Source organism: Fukomys damarensis, unplaced genomic scaffold (assembly GCF_012274545.1).
Source record: "Fukomys damarensis isolate Sample0158 unplaced genomic scaffold, DMR_v1.0_HiC HiC_scaffold_9, whole genome shotgun sequence".
Taxonomy (NCBI): Eukaryota; Metazoa; Chordata; class Mammalia; order Rodentia; family Bathyergidae; genus Fukomys; species Fukomys damarensis.
Window position 1 is genome coordinate 41143706 of NW_022900921.1, and position 19182 is coordinate 41162887.

Sequence of the window (19182 nt, forward strand, 5' to 3'; positions counted from 1 at the left end):
CTCCGCGCGGTCCGGCCCTGCGCTCCTACCCCTCCCCTCCCGACGCCGCGCCCAGCTAGGACGAAGGGGCCCCGTCCGGGGTGGGGTGGGGGATCCCTGGGAAGGACGCTCGCAGAAGAGGAAGGGTCGGTGTGCGCGGGAGGCAGAGACGCGGGAGCCGAGAAGGGGTCACTTTCCTGCGAGCTGTGACACAGGGTGCAGGGCGGTGGACAAGAGCTGCTTGCTCTCCCCTCCTGCCACCCAGAATCCCCAGGAGAGGGGATGAGAGGGTTGGGCTCTGGGGCGTAAGCCACACCCCCACCCAGCACCCTAGCAGTGAAGACACGCAGCGGAGGGGTGGGGCCGCGAGGAGAAGGTCCCGAACCCCTAGCCCCTGGCGACCGACCCAGGCTCGACTCCGTCGGACCTGCTGAGCCCGAGGCGGCGCGCGTCGCCGCGATGCGAGCGCCCCCTGCAGCCACTCGCGGGTCGGAACAACTCGAAGCCATCAGGAGCCCGGCATCCCAAAGCCGGTGGGAAGCGACTGGGCCTGGGATTTGGGACTTCGGCTTTCCTGCTGCAGCCTCACTTTCCCTAATGAAAGGCTAAGGAGGTAAGAGGGAAACTGGCTTGGACTCGAATCAGCACAGTGGCTCCGGCCGGGTCCGGGAAGGAGCGTGGCGGGCGCCAGCCTCTTGACCAATGGAAGGAGGGTGTCGCTCCGGGCGCTGGACCTAATACCCCGGTGGGTGGGTGGGGTGGTGTCTTCTGCAAGCGTCGCGAAGCACTGACGCGTCTGGGGGCCGGAGTGTAGGGGGCGCCCTGTGCCCTCCGCACGGACGCCCCGAAGCCCCTCTTGGGGTGGCAGTGGAAAGGAGGACTGAGGCAAGAAGTTCAAGCTAAACCCCCGCCCTATCCCCTCCCGCGAGCTGCTGGGCGGCAGCTCTTGCTCAAGGACCCAGCCAGGGCAGCCGTAAGGGGCACTGTCCACAGCTTCCGGAGCCCCTAATGCCACAGCCCAGCAGAGAACCAGCCCCTAGTGCTGCAGGCCGTGCTCTGTAAATAAACATCCATCCCATCGCTGAACGTGAGGCTTTCACCTCGGGCCCCTGCTTGGCCTGCCCACCTCCATGGAAGCATGTGACCTCTGGGTGCCAGACCCCAGACCACCCACCCAGCCATGTGGGGGTCCCGAGAGCAGGTTCGTCCTCCATCTTTTGCTGTCTGTTCCGCACTGCGACAGCCAGGTGGAGTGGGTGCTGCCAGGTTCAGAGAATCCAGCCAGCCTTCATCTGTGTGCCCCACCCAGACCTCAGCCAAAGCAGACCCCTCCAGAGACAGGATTTAGGGATGTGTCCTTCCCACATGCTGGACTGGGCAGGGCTTCAGTCCACCCATGGTTACCAGTGATGGAGAGTCCTCAGTCCACGGTGGAAAGACTGAGGGGGTGGCTGTAGGCCTGGGGAGTGGATGCTTAGGCAAGTTCCTTCCTGTCCCTATACCTCTTCCCCTGGGCCAGCAGAGTCTGGGCACCCTGGAGGCTGGAGGAGCATGGGGAGGAGGGGCCACCTTTGCATCTCCCACTAAGGAGGATCAACCCAGACACTGACCAGCAGCACTGAGATTGTCTTCTGTCCTGTCTTTCTTATAGTGCCTGGCCTCCTCTGTGCTGCAGGTCCTGAGCCAAGGTTGTCCACAGCTGCCCTCCCTACCCCTAAGTTCCCAGGAAGGATGCTCACCTGGACCTTCCCCCAGGGAGCATCTCCAGGTCCTAAGAGCACCAAGCTGTGCTGGGTGCCCTCTACTGGCCAGTGGGGCACAGCTGAGACACACTGTACTGGCTGGGACCTGAGACACACTCACCAGGAGAATAGTGGGAGCTGCCCAGGCTCTGTAATCCCTTCTGCAGCCATCACTGCCACCACTCCTCCTAGACCCACCACAAGTGCTGTGCTGGGTGCTGCCAGCTCTCCAAGGCAGTGGTGCTGTTTCATAAATGAGCCCTCTGCTGTCTGCAACTCTCCCTCCTCCAAACACACCTGCACACTTCTGGAGCCTGCCTGCCCACAGCAAGTCTTCGCTCCTCCCACTGTCACTGCACAGCAGTGTGTGGTCAGGGCCCCACCCTTCTGTCCCCACCTCACCAAACAGTGCCTCCTGCACATGCCCCAACCCCTGCGCCCGGTCCTTGCCAGGGCTGATTATCCTGCCAGACACCCCTCTTTACTATGCCTTCTCTCTGGGGTCCATGCCCCGATGAGGTGCAAAGGGCTCATTGCACTGTCCCTCTCCTTCCCAGTGGACATCCTTCCCTGTCCCAGATCTGGCAAGGTTGTTCGATGGTGAGGGACAGCAGAGCAGCCCCTCTCCTCTCACCCAGGGCTCTGTTCCTTCAAGTGCATGATACACAGCAGAGCCTGTCAGGCAGTGCCCAAGGGTCCTCGGAAAGAGGGACAATGGGGAGGGGTGGCCTACCATGTTAGTGCCATTTTTTCCACAGAAAGACAAGGCCATTGAGACCCTAACAGGAAATGAGACAACTTAGCCAAAAGCCCTGGAGTCACTCCTTCCCCAGGCCCAGAGGTGATGTGCTGGCAGAAGTGTGCTGGGCAAGACCCCAGCCGCTCCCTGCCCTCCTTGCCCTCAGGGAACCCCAGAACTGTTCTCCACGCTTTGCAGCCACCCCAGCCTTTTTCAGACCCACCTTGTACAGCCCAGCCTCCCACCCCCAGCCCTGCCATTCTCTGCCTGCATCACAACACACCCTACAAAGCCTGAATCCCGTCTGTTCCTTTGACCAGGCTGCTTTTTTCTGGCACAGAACCCTTACTGCATTGACTGACTTTGCTTCAAATTTACGACCACAAATCTCCCAACTTTCCCAGCATGCTCTTTTCCCTCTCCAGCTCTGCATCCCTCCCTACCTCCCTTTGTGCCTCCCAGTGCCCATGCTGTGGCTTTCCTGATCCTCCAAAGAGATAGAAGCCCCCACCTGCATGCCCATCTGTATTGAATCCACAGACAAGTCCTCCCGCAGGCCCTGCAGTCCAGCCCCAGCCATCCGGCCCAGGACTCACTCCATCGGCAACACCTCCTGCTCGGTCCCTGCCTCCTATTTTGTCCATAACCCTCAGGAGTCACCACAGCCATCAAGGGTCCTGGTGGCTACCAAGGCCAGGCCTAGTTCTGTCTTCCTCTTGGTGGTTTCTCAGTGAGAAGAGATGCAGCAGCACACTGTCCTCCAACACTAAGGTGCTACTCCTGCCTCAGAGACCGCCCTGTCTCAGCCTCTTCTCCCAGCTCTAATTCATCAGTCCTCACAAGGGACACTGGATGCCATCTGGAGACACCTTTGTCCAGGCACAGGGCAAGGAGGTTTTGACTGGCATCAGGTGAGTAGAGGCCAAAGGTGCTACTAAACACTATGCCATGTGTGGAACAGTCTCACAGCAAAGAGCCCTGCTGGGGTCCTAGAGTCCCTGCTCCCCTGTATCTAAACTCTGGGGGAGTTCCCTGCCATCCCACAGCACACCGGTGTGTTTCTGCTGTCCTGCACTGTCCCTCCCTGACCCACCCATGAGTATGTCCCCATGCTCCCCAATACAGACCCCACACATGACCCCTACAGGAGCTGGCAAAAACCACACTGTCACTGGAACTTCAGGACCAATCTCGGCCCAGGCCCCACTCCCTAGCTGTGGCACCTTGAGGAGGCCCACATGCTTCCTAAAGCCCATCTCCCCCTCTGGAAAGAGTATGCAACCCCCAGGGGCCACCCACGGGACTCACCTGTGAGAGTCAACACAGCACAACACACACAGCATTAAACCAATTTTATTTGTGCCTTCACCTAACAGCTGAGCCCCTGGTTCTCCTCTGGTATACCCCTCGATCGTCAGGTCCCCAGCATGGTACCCTTGAGGGTTGGGGGGCACCCAGAGAGTCTCTTTGCTCATGGGACCTCATAGGGACAGCCAGGGGCTTAGGAAGTTGTGGGGCTTGGTGAAGGAGGACAAGTGGGGTGACTCCTGTAGTGTCCCCTCAGGGTAGGGCTCCTGGAGTGACCAGAGGTGGAGATGAACTTCTAGTCCTCTATCCAGGCTCTTGTGTTCTTGCCCTTCTCTGTAACCTCAAGGGCTGGGGCAAAAACAACAGCAAATATAGCCAAGCCTGCCTTCTACGACAGACCTAGAGGCCCTTCTGTCCCTAGGAACCCTTAGGGAAGGGACACAGAGGACAGTCCAGGCCTATAAGGGCCGGGCCAGGTTGGGGCTAAAAGACAGAGGTGCTGCCCAGAGGGGCCCTTGGCTCCTCCAGGCGGAACAGGCTCTGTCTTTGGGGACAGAAACCACTGATTCAAGCGCCAGGCATCCCTCCAAAGTGACTTCCAGGTTCCCAGCCTCCGTGTAGAGCTGGGTTCTCCACAGCAGCCTGGTCAGGCGCCAGCTGCTCTCCAGCTTCTGGAAATGGGGCTGGAAGGTCCGTGGGCACTTGTGCCAGCCAGGATGGCTCCAGAGCCATGCCCAGGGCCCCTGCTCCAGGCCTTGACCTTGGGGAAGAAGCCAGGGTCTGAGGTGGCCTTCCCAAGGGCTCCACACTAAACTTTCTCGTGGCAGGGGGCTCCCACCCATGCAGGGTCTCCCTAGGTCCTGCAGCAATGCGCTGGCCATCAGCCCGAGGGCCACTGGGGTCGCAGCTCCTGGACTCCCCCGGCAGTGCTTCCAGGAGTCTCTGCAGGTAGGGTCTAGAGGCAGGCATGAGGCTCCTGCCATTGTTGTGGGCCTGGAACCCTGGAGTAGGAGACAGGAGTCAGGTCCTGGAATCACAGGAGGAAGCCTTGGCCTCTGCCAACAGCCCAAGCTGGCTTCGGCTTACTCCAGCAGACTTGAGCCTGGCTCACAGGCCACTGGGTAAACCACCATGTCCCTGCTGAGCCACTGGCCAATTCCATTTAGACCCAAACTCCTACAGCCCCACCAGCAACAAGACAGCAGAGCCTAAGGTCACCACCCAAAGATCCCACAGCTTCTGTGACCTCTCCTTCAGGCCCGAGACTGCTCTGTCAGCCGAGATCTGCAGTCCTCACCCTCAGAACCCTCCCTCCCACTGCTCCAGCACAGTGACACCCCAGCCTTGCCCACATCCAGAACTGTCATCTAGAACCTTCCTGTGGTCTGCTTTCTCCAAACCCTGAGCCCTCCAGTGGACCCTTCTCCATTGCCTTCCATACACCCAGACTCCCTCAGCCACCTGCCCGTCCCAGCCTGGTCCTGCCCAGCACCCGCTCCCTCCAGCCCCATGTCTCTCCTGGTTTCATCTCTCAAGGAAGTGCTTCTTGCCTTCTCCTTCATGGTCCTCCTCTCCTCAAATCTCTGGCCTCTGCCCTCACTCATTGCAGGACCAAGGCAGCTATCTTTGGATCCATGTGCAGACTCAGTCTGTTCCTGGTCCTTCCTGAGCAGTTCAAACCCAGCCCTCCAGGGGCAGCCCTTCCCGAACATTCTGAATTACCTTCCCTGTCTGCCATAGCCACCCCTTCTCTTTCCCAGATGGTCATTATTTCAACACCCAAACACACTGACATGTTTCCTATCTCAAAAGAACCTTCCCTTGACCAGTCCCTCCCAGCCACCTCCCAGCTTCCTGCTCCTTCTGATAGTCACACCTCTAGAGTGAACCACAAAGTTCTCACCCTCTAGAGTGAACCACAAAGTTCTCACCTTATCTCAACTTTTTAAAAAGATATGCTTCATATGATTATGTGTATATAGGGGGAAACATTTTTAGGAAATCTGGGCATGGTGACGCATGCCTGTAATCCCCGCATTTAGGAGGCTGAGGCAGGAGGGTTGCTATGACTTTAAGGCCAGCCTGGGCTACATAATGAGTCAAGGCCAGTCTGAACTATGCAGTGAGACCCTGTCTCAAAACAAAAAAAATCTTTAGGAAATTAATATGGGACAATTTGACAGCCACATGCAAAAAATAAAAGAAGCCTCCCTCATACCATACATACCATACCCAAATTAACCACAGATGAATCACAGACCTAGATGTAGGACCTAACAGAAGAAATTACAAGCATAAATCTTTTGTAGACTCGGGTTATACAATACCTTCTTAAGACATGTACCAAAAGTACAGTGATAAAAGTTAAAGTTTGATACCTCTTATCAGTATCTTCCCAAAAGAATTAAAAGCATCATACCACGGTGATATATGCACACGCATGAATACAGCAGCACAGCGTGTACTAGCTAAGTCTTAGAAACAGCCCAAATTCCCATCAACTGATGGAAAAAAGATGAGGGTTCTTATACAATGGAGTACTACTCTGCCATAAAGGACGAGCTTCAGACGTTTATAGCTAAATGGATGGACCTTGAGATCATACTCCTAAGCAAAATAAATTGGACATGCATGTTTAAATACTGTATAGTTTCTCTGATGTGAGAAACCAAAAGTGGAAATAAGGACTGAAATGTATAATGGAGGTTGGGAAATGGAAAGAAAGTGTTTAAATCGGAAGGGGAACAAGAGAGGAGGGAGGGGGAAAGGAAGGGAGGGACAAGAAAAAAAGTGAAAATAGAAGGAAAAAAAATCGAAATAATGTTTTTGTACATCAGGAGGAAAGAGGGCTGGGGGTGGGATAAAATAAAATTCATTTTAAAAAAGAAAAAGTGTGAACTTCACACCATTAAATGTTCAAGAAAACACCATCTTAAAAGTGAAAAAAATATCCATAGAATATGAAAATATTTCCAAATGATAACAGTGGATAAGGAGTATGTAACTAATTCTTACAACTCAGTAAGGAAAAGACAACCCAACTGAAAAACAGGCGAAGGGTCTGTAGATACCCTTCTCCAGAGAAGAAACACAAGTGGCCAATTAGTACATTCAACATCTTAATCATTAGAGAAACGCGAGAGACAATGAGACTTTTTTTTCACCCATGAGGACAGATTAAAAGTGTGGGCAAGGGTTTAAAGAAACTGGTACTTTCCTGCTTGCTGGTGGGAAGGAAAACACAGTCAGCTACTTTGAAAAAGAGTTTAGTAGTTAACGATGGAGTTACCATAGGCCCCAGTGATTCCATTCTCAATATATACTGAAAAGAAATGTGTTGACACAGAATCTTGTATGTTCACGATAGAACTATTCATAATAGCCAAAAGGTGGAAACCACCCAAATGTTCAACTGATGAAAGCTACATATGGATGGGGGTGGGAATAGGTTTTTTTGGAGTGGGTAAGACAGTCTTGCTATGTAGCACAGGATGAACTACATAAGTCCCTGTCTCAGAAAGAAAAAAAAAAAAAAAACACCTTAAATATATACATATCTTAGTCAATGATAAGAAGACAAAGTTTTAAAAGTTAAAATCTCTCCAAATTGAGCTAGAGATTTCAATAAATTCCCACTCAAAATCCCAGTAACTCTTGACAATGTTCATGGGGGTGAAATTCTAAACTTTATATGAAAACCCAATCATGGACAATACAGGGACTTATCCCAGCACGTGTCGTCAGTTTATAAAATGTCTCTATGTAAATGTAAGATATACAAAATATAGAAATGTATGTATGTCTCTAGCATCTAGAGTCTGTAAAGTATCTTTAGAGATGGACAGCACTGGTTCAGGGATAGAGCGTTGCTCCTGGGAAAAGGACAGAAAGTTCTGAAGTGGACCTAAAAGTGGATCCCTTTTCACCATACGCAATGTTAACTTTCCCGTGTGCTTTTCCACGGTGATCAGTGTCCGTGCGTGTCCAATGCCCCTGTCACCCCCACATTCTCTCCTGGCCCCTCCCCACCACTCACCGCTCCCGTGGGGGTTGGGGCTGCCTGGGCTGCAGTCGTAGAGCCTGCGGACCCTGGCGATGTCCGAGGTGCTCAGGTTCCACCGCTGGCCAATGTGGACACTGGGGGCCCAGAGTGGGATGATGGTGGGCTCCCCACGCCGGCTGAAGGCGAGCCTGGAAGCCAGGTGGCTGCATCAGCCTTGGGGTGGCAGGGGAGGGAGGGAAGGAGATGGGAGAGGGGCGAGTTAGCTCACCTCCCGTAGTGCATCACTGATGAGTAGTCGTAGGGTGCCAGCATATTACTGCTCCGAGATTTGACAAAGTTGATTTCAAAGCCTTTAAGAAAAAAAAAATCTTGGAAATGCATGGAGAGCAGGCGGGTCACAGAAACAGGGAAGACTTTGGGAGTTTATAACCCACCTCAGCTGAGAAGTTTGAGACCACAGCCAAGTGTGCACCTTGCACACTTGTCCCTTGCCCTCTTCAAGTGCTGCACCAGGTGAGGCAGAAGCACAGGGACCTTGCAGCCAGTCACCTCATCCGTCCTACTGCCTCACCCTCCTCTCCCGTCCACCCCGCACGGGGAAGACTCACCTTCCCAGACCCAGTGTTCACAGAGCCATGGGCTTCCAGGGTGACTTGATCACCTCACGGCCTGTCTACTCCTCCACCCAGCTTTACAGACCTGCTTCCTCCCTGTCTGGGTTGTGATGCCTCACTCCCAACACCTGATCATCCTGCTTCAGGCTGCAAACCCCCACAATTCCGTCACTGTCACCTTGGCTGGCCAACATCTCTCCATCACAGGGGATCCTGGAAGGGGAAGGGGCTGGGTTCCCTGCTATCCTGCTGAGTGGATGCCTGAAAGAGCAGCTGTGCCCTTCCTCCTTCCCCACTGCAGACCCTGCAGCAGTGACCACCACACCTCCTGTACCACCAGGTCACCAGCAGCCACCTTATCACTGAATAGAGCAGCACTCCAGGACTTCTGCCACCTCCCTGAGGTAGCACACCCTAGAGCTTTTTGTTTTTGCCGTACTAGGGGTTAAACCCAGGGAATGATGAGCTACATCCCCAGCCCTTCCTGAGGCAGGGTCTCAATAAGTTGCTCAGGCCAGCCTCAGACCTGTGAGCCTCCTGCTTCAGCCTGCTGAGTAACTGGGATTGCAGGTTTATGCCACTACGCCCCAGCCTATAATTTTAATAGGCAATATATGCATCACAATCAAAAGTGGATTATTAAAAGACGTAGTAAAAGTCTACTTCACCGCCTCCTCTTGAGTTCTCCCTCCCCACTGTGGCACTTAATTACTTCATTCTGTACACACTAAAAGGTAAATATATTCTCACTTTTCTGTATTAGGAGAAACTACATTTTCCCCACTAAGGTAACTAGGGGGTTTTGTTTGGTTTTTGGTTCTTCTGGGGATGGCACTCAGGCCATCACACATTTCAGGCAAGTGCTGCACCACTGATCTGAGACCCCAGCCCAGTGCAGCTGTCATTTCAGCTGACTTTGCTGTTAGGAAGATGGCTCTCACATTAATTAATGCTGCTTTCAACCCCTTATTTCTGCTTTACCTTTAATTCCCTCCCCCTTTCATTTATTTTTTCTTAATTTAAATTGGCATCTTTAATTCATTTGTCTTCTCTATCTTTATAGCTACAACTAGCTACTTCTACACATTTTCCCTCAGTGTTGCCTTAGTTGGGAAGCAGTGGTTTTAATGTAGCATTTCATGATTTTCATTTTTTAAGAATCCCTGCAATTTCTTTAACTTCAGAGCTAAAAGAAATGTTTTTCCTTTTAACTTCTAAGTGAAAGCAGTCAGGGTGTTGTTACTCGATTCTACTTTGCCTCCGTTCAGAACATCTGCGTTAATTATGCTTATTCAAGTGGGGAGTTTTTCACACTGTCATGGGGAAAATGCTCACACGTGTTCCAGCAGCCCTTGAGAGGATCAGTATCCCATCACACCCATGCACACTTCTCCAGCTGGATCTGATTCAGTCCCCAAACTCTAGGGAATCCTGGCTTACTGCTCTCCCTCAGGAGTCACCTGCCACAGCAGCTGCTTACTGGAAGCCCCAGACTCCATACCCTAACCCCACCATGCCTCTTCTGCACCCTCCTGCCCTAGGCTGCTGCTTTCTCCTTACTCTGGGACGAGGCCATCGAGTGTGCAAGGACAGGGCTCTGACCCCACACAGCTGCTGCTCCCTGGTGTCCAAGCCTCCTGGGCTGCCCCAGCTCCACGTGCTCATCAACACGTCGCCTGCCCAGCCCTGTAAAGCTACCCTCTGCCCCTCAGCTGGCTACTTCCTGCTTCTGCTCTGGTGTAGAATCCCTGGCTGGTGTGTAGCCCAGACCCTCAACCACCCAGTAGAGCATCCAGCACAATGGCAGGTTGAGTACACAGGGGCAAGGGATGCCCCCACCCCGTCCCAGGCCCTGCTGGCTTACCCGGCAGGATCTCGTGCCAGTTGACTCGGATGTAGCGGTCCCGGTCAGCCCGTGCGTGCTCGTGCCAGAAGCCCAGCACGTGCATGAGCTCGTGCAGGACGATGCCACGGCCCCTGCGGAGACAGGCGGGTGCCAGGGACACCACCTGCATCCCTCCACTGCGGCCCACACCAGAGAAGCACCTGCAGACACAAGAGCAAGCTGACTGGGTGCCATGCAGGCAAAGCATGGAGCAGATTGGGTCCTGTCCCTTCTCACCAGGTCCTGGAATAGACAAGCACTGGACAGGCAGTCCCCATCTGGACTCTAGCCAAATTTCCAGTACTTCCTCAAGTCCTCTTACAGCCTGGCCTTGGGGAAAATGGGCAAATGAGGCCTCACTGCTGGCCTGGGCTGCCAAGAGGTGGAAGTGACATTCAGAGAAACGACATATGCAGCTGAGCGGACCCACGACATAACCCCAGGTCACAGCCCCCACACCCGTTACCTTCCCAAGCCAGTTATGCTACTTCCCATCTTAGAGAGAAGGGGCTCAGAACTCAGGTGCTCCCTGAACTAACTCAAGTGACTGCCCAGAGTCTCCCTCAAAGCCTCTGGGAGACACAGGACTTGGAGGCAAGGGTCCCCACCTGGGGCACAAGGACCAGGCTCACACCAGGCACAGCCTTTGGGGAAGGTGGGGTGCAGGAGTCCAGGGCAGCCCAGAAACAGGGTTTAGACCACAGCTTGCTGCATTCCAGGCCAGACACAGACACAGGTTCTGTCTCTCCCACACTTGCCCCAAAACACTCACCCGGCCATGGGGATGATGGACACAAAATCTCTCTGGCCCTGGTAGGCAACAAACCGGATGCATGTGAAACGTTCAAACTCAGCAAATGCCTCCAGGATGACCCGGCGGCTGGGCTCATCTGGGGACGATACACCCTGGCTGAGTCCCTGCTGCAGGCTGGACCCAAACCTCTCAAGGCCAGAGGTCCCTACATTTTTTGGTACAAGAGATGGGTTTTGTGGAAGATAACTTTTCCATAGACTTTCAGGGGTAGAGAGAGCTAAGCTACCAGGTGATTCAAAAGAGCCTCAACCCAGAACCCTTGCATGAAAAATTCATGATAGGGTTTACCATGGCTCTGTGGAAACCTAATGTGAGTGTGCATCTTGAAGGGACCAGAGAGCCCTCATATGTCCCCCTAGGGTGGTCATTTCTTCCCAGCCCCTGTGGAAGGGCTCTGCAGGTGGGGAGAAGGAATGTGAACACACAGGAAAAGAGAAGAGAAGATCCCAGGCAGGAAGGTCCTTCAGTGTGGGGAGGTCCACGCCATGTCCACTCACCATATTTGCTGGACAGCAGGAAGGGGACCTCCACGATGCCACCAGCACTCTTGGGCCACTTATTGTTGGTCACAGACAACAGCCGAAAGGGACTCTGAGGAGAGAGGGCAGCTTGGGGATCTCTGGGGACACAGACCACCAAAGCTTTGTGTCCCCAAGAGTACCACGCCCTAGGCCACTAGGACATGAGAGGTGGGGTGGGGGTGAATGGGGCAGGGGGACAAAGTGCAGGAAGTTAAGGGCTGGCATGGGGACAGTGACGTCCTTGTCTAAGATGACAGACATGCAGGTAAACACAAGATCGGTGGCTGAGGTCACCCAGAGGTCCCAGACCCCTAAGGCACCCCGGTTTGGAGCTCCAAGCTCCACTCTGCAGCCCCCATGCTAGCACACGAGCAAACCGGTGCCACCCTGAAGAGGGAAGGCTGGGGTCCTCCAGGTTGATGCCCTCTCCCCGTCCCTCCTCCACCAGAACTCTTTCTGGCTCACACTGCTTTACCCCACCAGCCGCCCAAGACAGGACTTGACTCTGTCTTTCGGGGTCACAGGATCTCGGGGTTGGGGGGCTCTTCCATGCTTTGCTGAGTAACTGGGACCCAGCCTCCCCCTGCTGCAGGCTCTGAGCAGCCCGCCATCCTCTCTTCCCATCTCGCCTATAGGGGGCGCCTCAACCCAGCAGGAGCTTCAGCCATCCCGTGTCTGTCCCTCTCCCTCTCCCCTTCCCTCTCCTCCCATCCACCCCCCCAACACACACACACACACACACGCACACACGCACACACACGGTCTCAGTACAGAGGTTTGAGCTGGCCCTGAACTCAGAGATCCTCCTCCTTTCTCAGCCCCCCAAATTCTGGGATGACAGGGTACACCGCCATACCTGACAGTGCTGCTCCTCTCCACAAGTCACTCCTATTCCCACAGCCTCTTCCCTTGTGACATGGCCCTTATCCCCCAGCAAGGTGGTCTCTCCACATTCTCCCCTGCTCTGCTTCCCCAGGCATTGAGACGCCCAGGCTCTCCCCCAGCCCCAGGCCACTCTGTAGCCTGTGTTCATGACTTCATCTAACTGTTCCTTAGCAACTGCTCTGGCAGGGTCATGAGGGCTCTGGCCTCCTCCTCCAGGAAGCCATCCTTGGCTGAAAGTGGTGCCACCTCAGTGGCCACCCTGCCTCAGTGCCCATGCTGCTTTTCTCATAAAGCAGCCACCCAGACAACAAGAGGTGTCTGCCCAGCTGTGACAGACAAGTCGCTCCCGTGTCAACCCCCAAGGCTGAGCTCAGAGGGCCCTGGAGTGAGCGCTCACCGGCCGGATGATGTCCCCCTCCACCAGGAAGCTGCCATCTGGAGTCTCCTCCGGGATGAGCCCTGGGAGAAGAACACAGGGAGGTGTTTGGGCCTGTGACTGCCATGGCACTGGCTTCAGAGACAGGCCCAGCAGGGCTTCAGCTGCCAGGACCTGAAGCCCCAGGGTCTGTGTATCCCTCCACTTGGAGCAAGGGCTTCCAAGCTAAGTACTGAAGCCAGGTGGCCTTGGGGGAGTTGCAAAGCCCCTCTGAGCCCCAGCCCATGACCATTTCCTTCTATTCAGACATGGCCCTTGGCTCCCTCAGGCTCCTGTCCCCACTTGAGTCATTCATGGTTAGGAAGTAGCTTCTTCCAGCTGGGTCCTCCAGCCCCACTCCACACCACTCTTCAGAACCTGTCCTGGGCTCCCTACCTTGTCCCCATGAGCACCCTACTCATACAGTCACAACCAGGACCCTCGAGCTGCCAAGGGACAGAATCTCACCTGCACCACACGGCCACAGGAAGCCACCTGCCTGGCTCCTGCATGCCCCGCCCAGCCCAGCTTGTCCCCCTTCTAAACCCCTCCACAAGTGGCTTCTGAAAGAAATGGGACCTGGGAAGGACACAGCCCTGTCCCACCTTGAGGGAGCAGCCAGGCTTGGATCCCTCTATCCACCGTGGGCCACTCCAATGGGAAGGCGTGGCCTCCCAAATCCCTCTCCTGGGATCCATTGACAGCCAGCTGGGAGCCATTGAAAGCCATCACACACAGCAGCTGGGGATGCACCGCAGCTAGGGTGCCCAGCTTCTCAGGCAGGGCCACTTTAGGGGCTCCCTGAGAGCGTTGGAGTCACAAGTATCTGAAAGTCAGGGCCAGGGAGGTGCTAGGGTTCTGGTCCCTCCAGACCTTCCACGGTGAGCCAAGAGGGGAATGGTGTCCCCCAAAGGCTCAGCAATTGTGGAGGCTCCAAGCCAGCATAGAGAAAGAAGAGGACAGGTCACAGGATGGCCACCCCGAATCCACTAGATCACATGTGCTTGCACTTAAGAGTCCATCAGAAGGTAAGGTCACCCCGCTCTCCCAAAACTTCACCTGACTGTGTCCTTGTTCTTGGCTGAGAACCCAGAGAGGGAAGCCCTGAGTCTCAGGCAGGCCTAGTTACACCTGCACACTGTCCCTGCCAGGGTAGGTGATACCTTCTCAAACATCTGCTAAGGACTTAGCACAATATCTTGTACTCTTATGGGGCCACTTAAGACCTATAGTCTTAGCCTGGCAACTTAGTGATTTAGCAATACTGTCTCAAAAGAAAAAGAGCTGAGGATGTAGCTCACTGGGAAGGTACTAGGTTCAATCACCAGAAGTGCCTCCCCCAAAAAAAGACAACAGTCCATCTGAAAAGCTGCAGAAAAACAGATTTAAGCATTGGCCAGTAGGATTACTCCTGCTTAGAGCCAGCTGAGCCAGCTGGTATGTTTATTTCCTCCCAGCTTTTCCTGCACATTCAAATGCCAGTGTGGTTTTCACATCCCAGGGACGTGTCATACCCTTCCAGGCCACAAGGAGGAGCAGTGTCCTCACCTTGGTTAATTGCAGGGATGTCTTTGTCCCAGGACACCTGGGTCCCCTCAGATGTGAGGTCTTCTGAGAAGCTGTTGCTGCAGGCTCCTGTACACCGGGAGGCTGAAGATTCTCCAAGGATAACACCTGGCCAGACACAGTGTGGATACATGAGTACCCTGAGGGTCCTAGTGGAAACAGCACAGCAGGACCTGGGGTGGCTGCAAACCCCAGCCCTTCACTAGGGACGGCCCCACCTGAGCTCTTAAGGCCTGCCTAGCCCCAGTTCGGCTCAACAGGTGCCAAGGCCCAGAGAACTTCAAGGAAAGGGGGGTCCTTCAAGGGCTAACCCTGGGTTCGAAAATTCGTGTGCGAGCCAGGCTGGTAGTGTGAACCTTAATCTCAGCACTCTGGGAGGATGAAGCAGGAGGATAGCAAGTTTGGGCGACTTAGAAAAACCCCATCTCAATAAAAAACTTTAAAGGGACCTGAGGATGTAACAAATTGCAAAGGCCCTGGGTTTGATCCCCAGTGCCAACAAAAATATTTTAAAGTCATGTGCTGTGAAGGGGCAGGGGGTGGTGTTGAGAAAACACTGATAGCAGCACAGGGCCAGCCTCAGACCCCGCTTCTTGGCTGCCTTTCTCAACCCAGGCTTTCGGGAAATGAGCTCAGCCTGGAGGACCTAACTCCAGCCCCAGCTAGCCTGGTGTGGAAACCCCCACCCCATTACAGGGCTGTCTGGGACACAGCACCTGCTCCCTGCTGCCCCCAGGGTTTCTGAGGGCCTCCTCCCCAAGCCAGGTTTCCTTCTAGGAACACCCCAGAGAGCATGGAAGCGCACAGAAGCTCCCTGCAGCCCCTACTTCCCTTTCTGGCCTCTCTCTGTATCCTAGAAGCTGGAGTGAGAACTGTGAGGGCCAGGCAGCTGCTTACCTGGCAAGGAGAGCAGACCCAGCACCCAAGACCACAAGCCTCCCATGCTCCCCACGGCAGGTCCCCACTGGCCCCTCAACAAGCAAGACCAGTCACCAGCGGACAAGGCAGCCAGATCACCGACTTAGTCCCCCGCTTAAATAACAGCTTCTCCAGCACCCACCTGCAGCCCCCAACCACCTCCACCTGCAGCCCCCAACCACCTCCACCTGTGACCCCTCTTCCTCCCACATTGGTCCCCAGCCCAGGCTCCTCTGAGGTCCCCTCCTGCCACCAGAGGGTGAAGCATTGTAGAAGGGTGCTCTGGGAGCCGAGGTCCTCTTGGCTGTGCTCCCTCATCTTCCAGCTGAGGAGACCCCTTTTCTGTCCCTCACCCCACACAGACATGGGAAAAGCTGCCTGAGACTCCAAGATCCCCCAGGATATGCAGACAGAGGGAAAGTCACTACACCTTTTATTTTAGTATTTGTATAGAAAAGTGAAGGATCACAAGCAGGGTGTGGTGGCACACACCTGTAATTCCAGTATTTTGGAGGCTGAGACAAGGATCATCACAAGTTGAGGCCAGCCTGGGTTACATAGTGAAACCCTGTCCCAAAAAGCCAAAAGAGAGACAGACACAAAGACAGAGAGACTCACCATCACAAGTGCGGGGCTCCCTGATGTTTCACATTCTGAACACCCCTAGTTACCAGCACCCAGAGAAGCAGGAAAGATGGAGTTTAGGACACCAGACCTACCACTCACATGACCCCTCTCACACCTACAGCAGCCTGTGTGAGCAGCCCATGCTCGTCCCCCTCTTGCAGACTCGGAAAGCCGTGTTTCTTACCTGTCTTCCTCCTGTCTGTCACCAGCCTGGCTACCCAGGGGACCCTGGTTCAATCCTTAGGACCAAGGGGGAAAAAAGTGCTGAGAAAAAAGATTAAAATAATGATAACTATCACCACGCTTGAGTAGAGAAATGTGTCCTTCAAGAAGTCTGTCTTGAGGATAATTTTCTAAGACACAGACCAGGCTCAAGAAGACAGATGTGGCATGAGTCCACTTACTGAGGTCCCTGGTGTGGTCCAATTTGTGGACAGAAGCTGGGACAGTGGTCATCAGGGTGGGGAGCTAATGGCCAGAGGGTTTTTGTTCTATAAAATGGAAAGTTCAGGAGACTTTTTGTCCAGCCCTAATGGTTTACTAACACTACTGAACCCTTGAAACAGTAAAGGTGATTGATTCTGTATGCGTTTTTTTTTTTTTACTAGCATAATTAAATTGTTATATTTTTATTTTACTATTTTATCTTATTGGTTTTTTGAAACAAGATCTCACTAAGTATTCCACTGAGACCCCAAGACTCCAAGGAACACACTAGAAGGGCAAAGTGGAGGTCACTGGATGACCCCGAGTGGCTGGGAGTGTTAGGGTGAGCCATCCACCACCCAGCATCCTCTGCATCCCTTCAGGCAGCCTCAACACCACCCCTCAGCTTCTGGCACAAGGGGCCATGTTTCAGGTGTCTGTGACACCCAGTCCTGTACTGCACACTCCCTGATGTCCAATGGGAACATGCTAGCTGCAGGGGGGTGAGCTACTAATCCTTAGTGACAGCCTCTGCCTGGGACACTGGGCCACACTCTTCCTGGGGACAAGAAGGGGCTCTGGGACAGGGGCCACCATGTGCCCCAGCAGAGCCAGGCACCCTAAGGCCTTGGTCCCAGCCTGGGATTTGGGCAGAGGTGACAGCTATGCTAACCTCCTGTGAGGAAGGAGAGGCCTCATGATTGAACACACATGGGGAGACATTCCTGCATCAAATACATGTGCGTACATGGGCACACGCACGCACACACACACACACACACACACACACCAGCTGTGTGATCTGGGAAGGAAGTGGGTCTCATAGGCTCCAAATCTTGGCCTCTCAGCACCCAGAACTTCCAGTTCTGGGCCAAGGCCCTGAGCCAGGGTGCATGTGGGCCTTGATTCTTGGACAAATCAGGAAATAGCTCCCGACCCTTCTCCAGGACCTGGATGGAAGAACAGACACTGGGGAGTTGTTTTTTAAACAAAACAAATATTTTATTGACTCCCCCTCCCATGCTCTGTATAAATATAAAGTGCTAAGTTTGCAACCCCCGCTCACAGGGCCGGGAGGAAGTGGGGGAGGAGTGTTAAATGTCAGTTGGACACAAATAACTTTCCAGCGCCAACACAGGCGAGAAATGCTTGCGCACAGACACACGCAAGCAAAAGGTCCTTTATGTGACATACACATCACTTCCGAATTCTTGGCTCCTCCAGGAGCACAGGGCCTGGGCTCCAGGACCCCCAAACAGGATCCTGGTTGTCACAGCTTGTTCCTTTGGGCTCTCCGGCCTCAACATGGCAATGGGGCCAGAGTCCAGTGTGTAGAGTCCAGTTAATTTCTGCCAAGGAGGGGCAGGAAAGAGCAGGCTCTGTCCTTGTCCCCTGAATAAGAGCCAGCCCTTAAGTCCTCAGCAGAAGAGCACCAGGTAACAAAGGCCAGCATCGCTGCATTCCTAGTGTCCCCATGTGGGGCTTTTCAGACTCAGAGGAGGTAGCAGTCCCCCCCACGTGAGAGGTACACTTGGCTACAGGGGACCCCATATGTCCACCATTGGGGTGGCACCAGGGGTCCCGGCCGCACGTGGCAGGCAGACAGCCATGCTTCAGTGACACAGCACCTGCGTCTCAAACTGCAACAGCTGCCCCATGAAACTAAAGTTGGGAGAGATGACACCCCGGCGCTGCTTTACGAAGTCAAAGGCCTCATCCAGCCGCACCCGGCGGCTCTGGATCAGGTACGCCAGGCAGATGGTGGCAGAGCGAGAGATACCTGCTTGGCAGTGTACCAGCACCCGGCCACCGCTGTTCTTCACTGAGTCTGCAAGACAAGGTGGGAGTCAGCGGGGAGAGCACACCGCCAGGAGACCGTGCCTCCAACTTCCAGGCACCACAGTCCCCAGGTCCTGGACTGCCCCCCTTACCGATGAAGCCTATGGCCTCCTGGAACCACACGCTGATCTCTGCCATCTGATTGTCCTCCACAGGGATGCTCTTATAGCGCAGCAGGCCCTCAAAGTGGTTGGGGCAGCTGGAGGACACATTGAGGACAGCTGTGATGCCACAGGCCCGCAGGCCCTGCAGGTCCGATGAGTGGCTGCAGCTGCCCAGGTACAGGAAGGGCAGGATCTCCACGGGGCCACCCTGGAGGACAGGACAACAGAGCAATGCTGAGACCTTTTCAGCCCTGGCCTGGAGGGCCGAGCACCAAACAGGACACATCAACGGCTGGCCCAGGACCAGAGGAGCCCTCGGCCAGCACCAAGGGCAGGACTCAGAGGCTGAGGACACATAGATATACTCTAGGGACACGAGGCACTCTTCACATCCCAGGTACACTGGACAGATGCAGACTCACGGAACCCCTTTCCACACACAAACACACAGGCACACACGGTGAACACGCACCCAAAATAGCCTTCTCCTTTCCCTACAGGCGCCTATCTAGCATAGGGACAAGGGGACAGTGAGTAGGAGCCCCCATCTCAACTCACCTGGTCATAGATGGGAACCCTGAGGTCGGAGCTGCTGTTTTCGGCCCCGAAAGGGGGCAGCACCGGGGCGGGACCCTCAGAGCACAGATCCGGACAGCAGTCCTGGAAGCCATCGAAGCCTCCTGCAGGGGGCGAAGGCGCAGTTAGCGGAGTGGGTTCAACCGGGCCTGGGTTGGGGGGCGCATGGGTGGCGCACGGGGCAGAGGCGCTCACCTCGGAGGAAGCACACGGCGGTGGCA

General features: G+C 54.6%; 2 protein-coding genes across 2 annotated transcripts in view; both read right to left on the reverse strand.

Annotated features, from left to right (window-relative positions):
• Window positions 1-4335: 4335 nt before the first annotated feature.
• Astl (astacin like metalloendopeptidase) lies at window positions 4336-15550 on the reverse strand. Its single transcript, XM_010638144.2, has 9 exons — window positions 15369-15550; window positions 14454-14579; window positions 12888-12949; window positions 11582-11675; window positions 11043-11160; window positions 10250-10431; window positions 8040-8121; window positions 7805-7959; window positions 4336-4769 (listed from the first exon to the last, which is right to left on the reverse strand). Exons 1-9 carry the CDS (start codon window positions 15412-15414, stop codon window positions 4336-4338), a joined length of 1299 nt encoding a protein of 432 aa, XP_010636446.1. The 5' UTR covers window positions 15415-15550.
• Window positions 15551-17459: 1909 nt separating this feature from the next.
• The window catches only part of Dusp2 (dual specificity phosphatase 2), a 2321-nt gene continuing 598 nt past the window's right edge, over window positions 17460-19182 (reverse strand). Inside the window, exons 2-4 of the mRNA XM_010638196.3 lie at window positions 18944-19151; window positions 18374-18593; window positions 17460-18270 (exon numbers count right to left, since the gene is read on the reverse strand). Of these exons, the coding sequence (XP_010636498.3) occupies window positions 18056-18270; window positions 18374-18593; window positions 18944-19151 (643 nt within the window). The 3' untranslated portion in view covers window positions 17460-18055. The remainder of the gene's footprint in view (window positions 18271-18373; window positions 18594-18943; window positions 19152-19182) is intronic.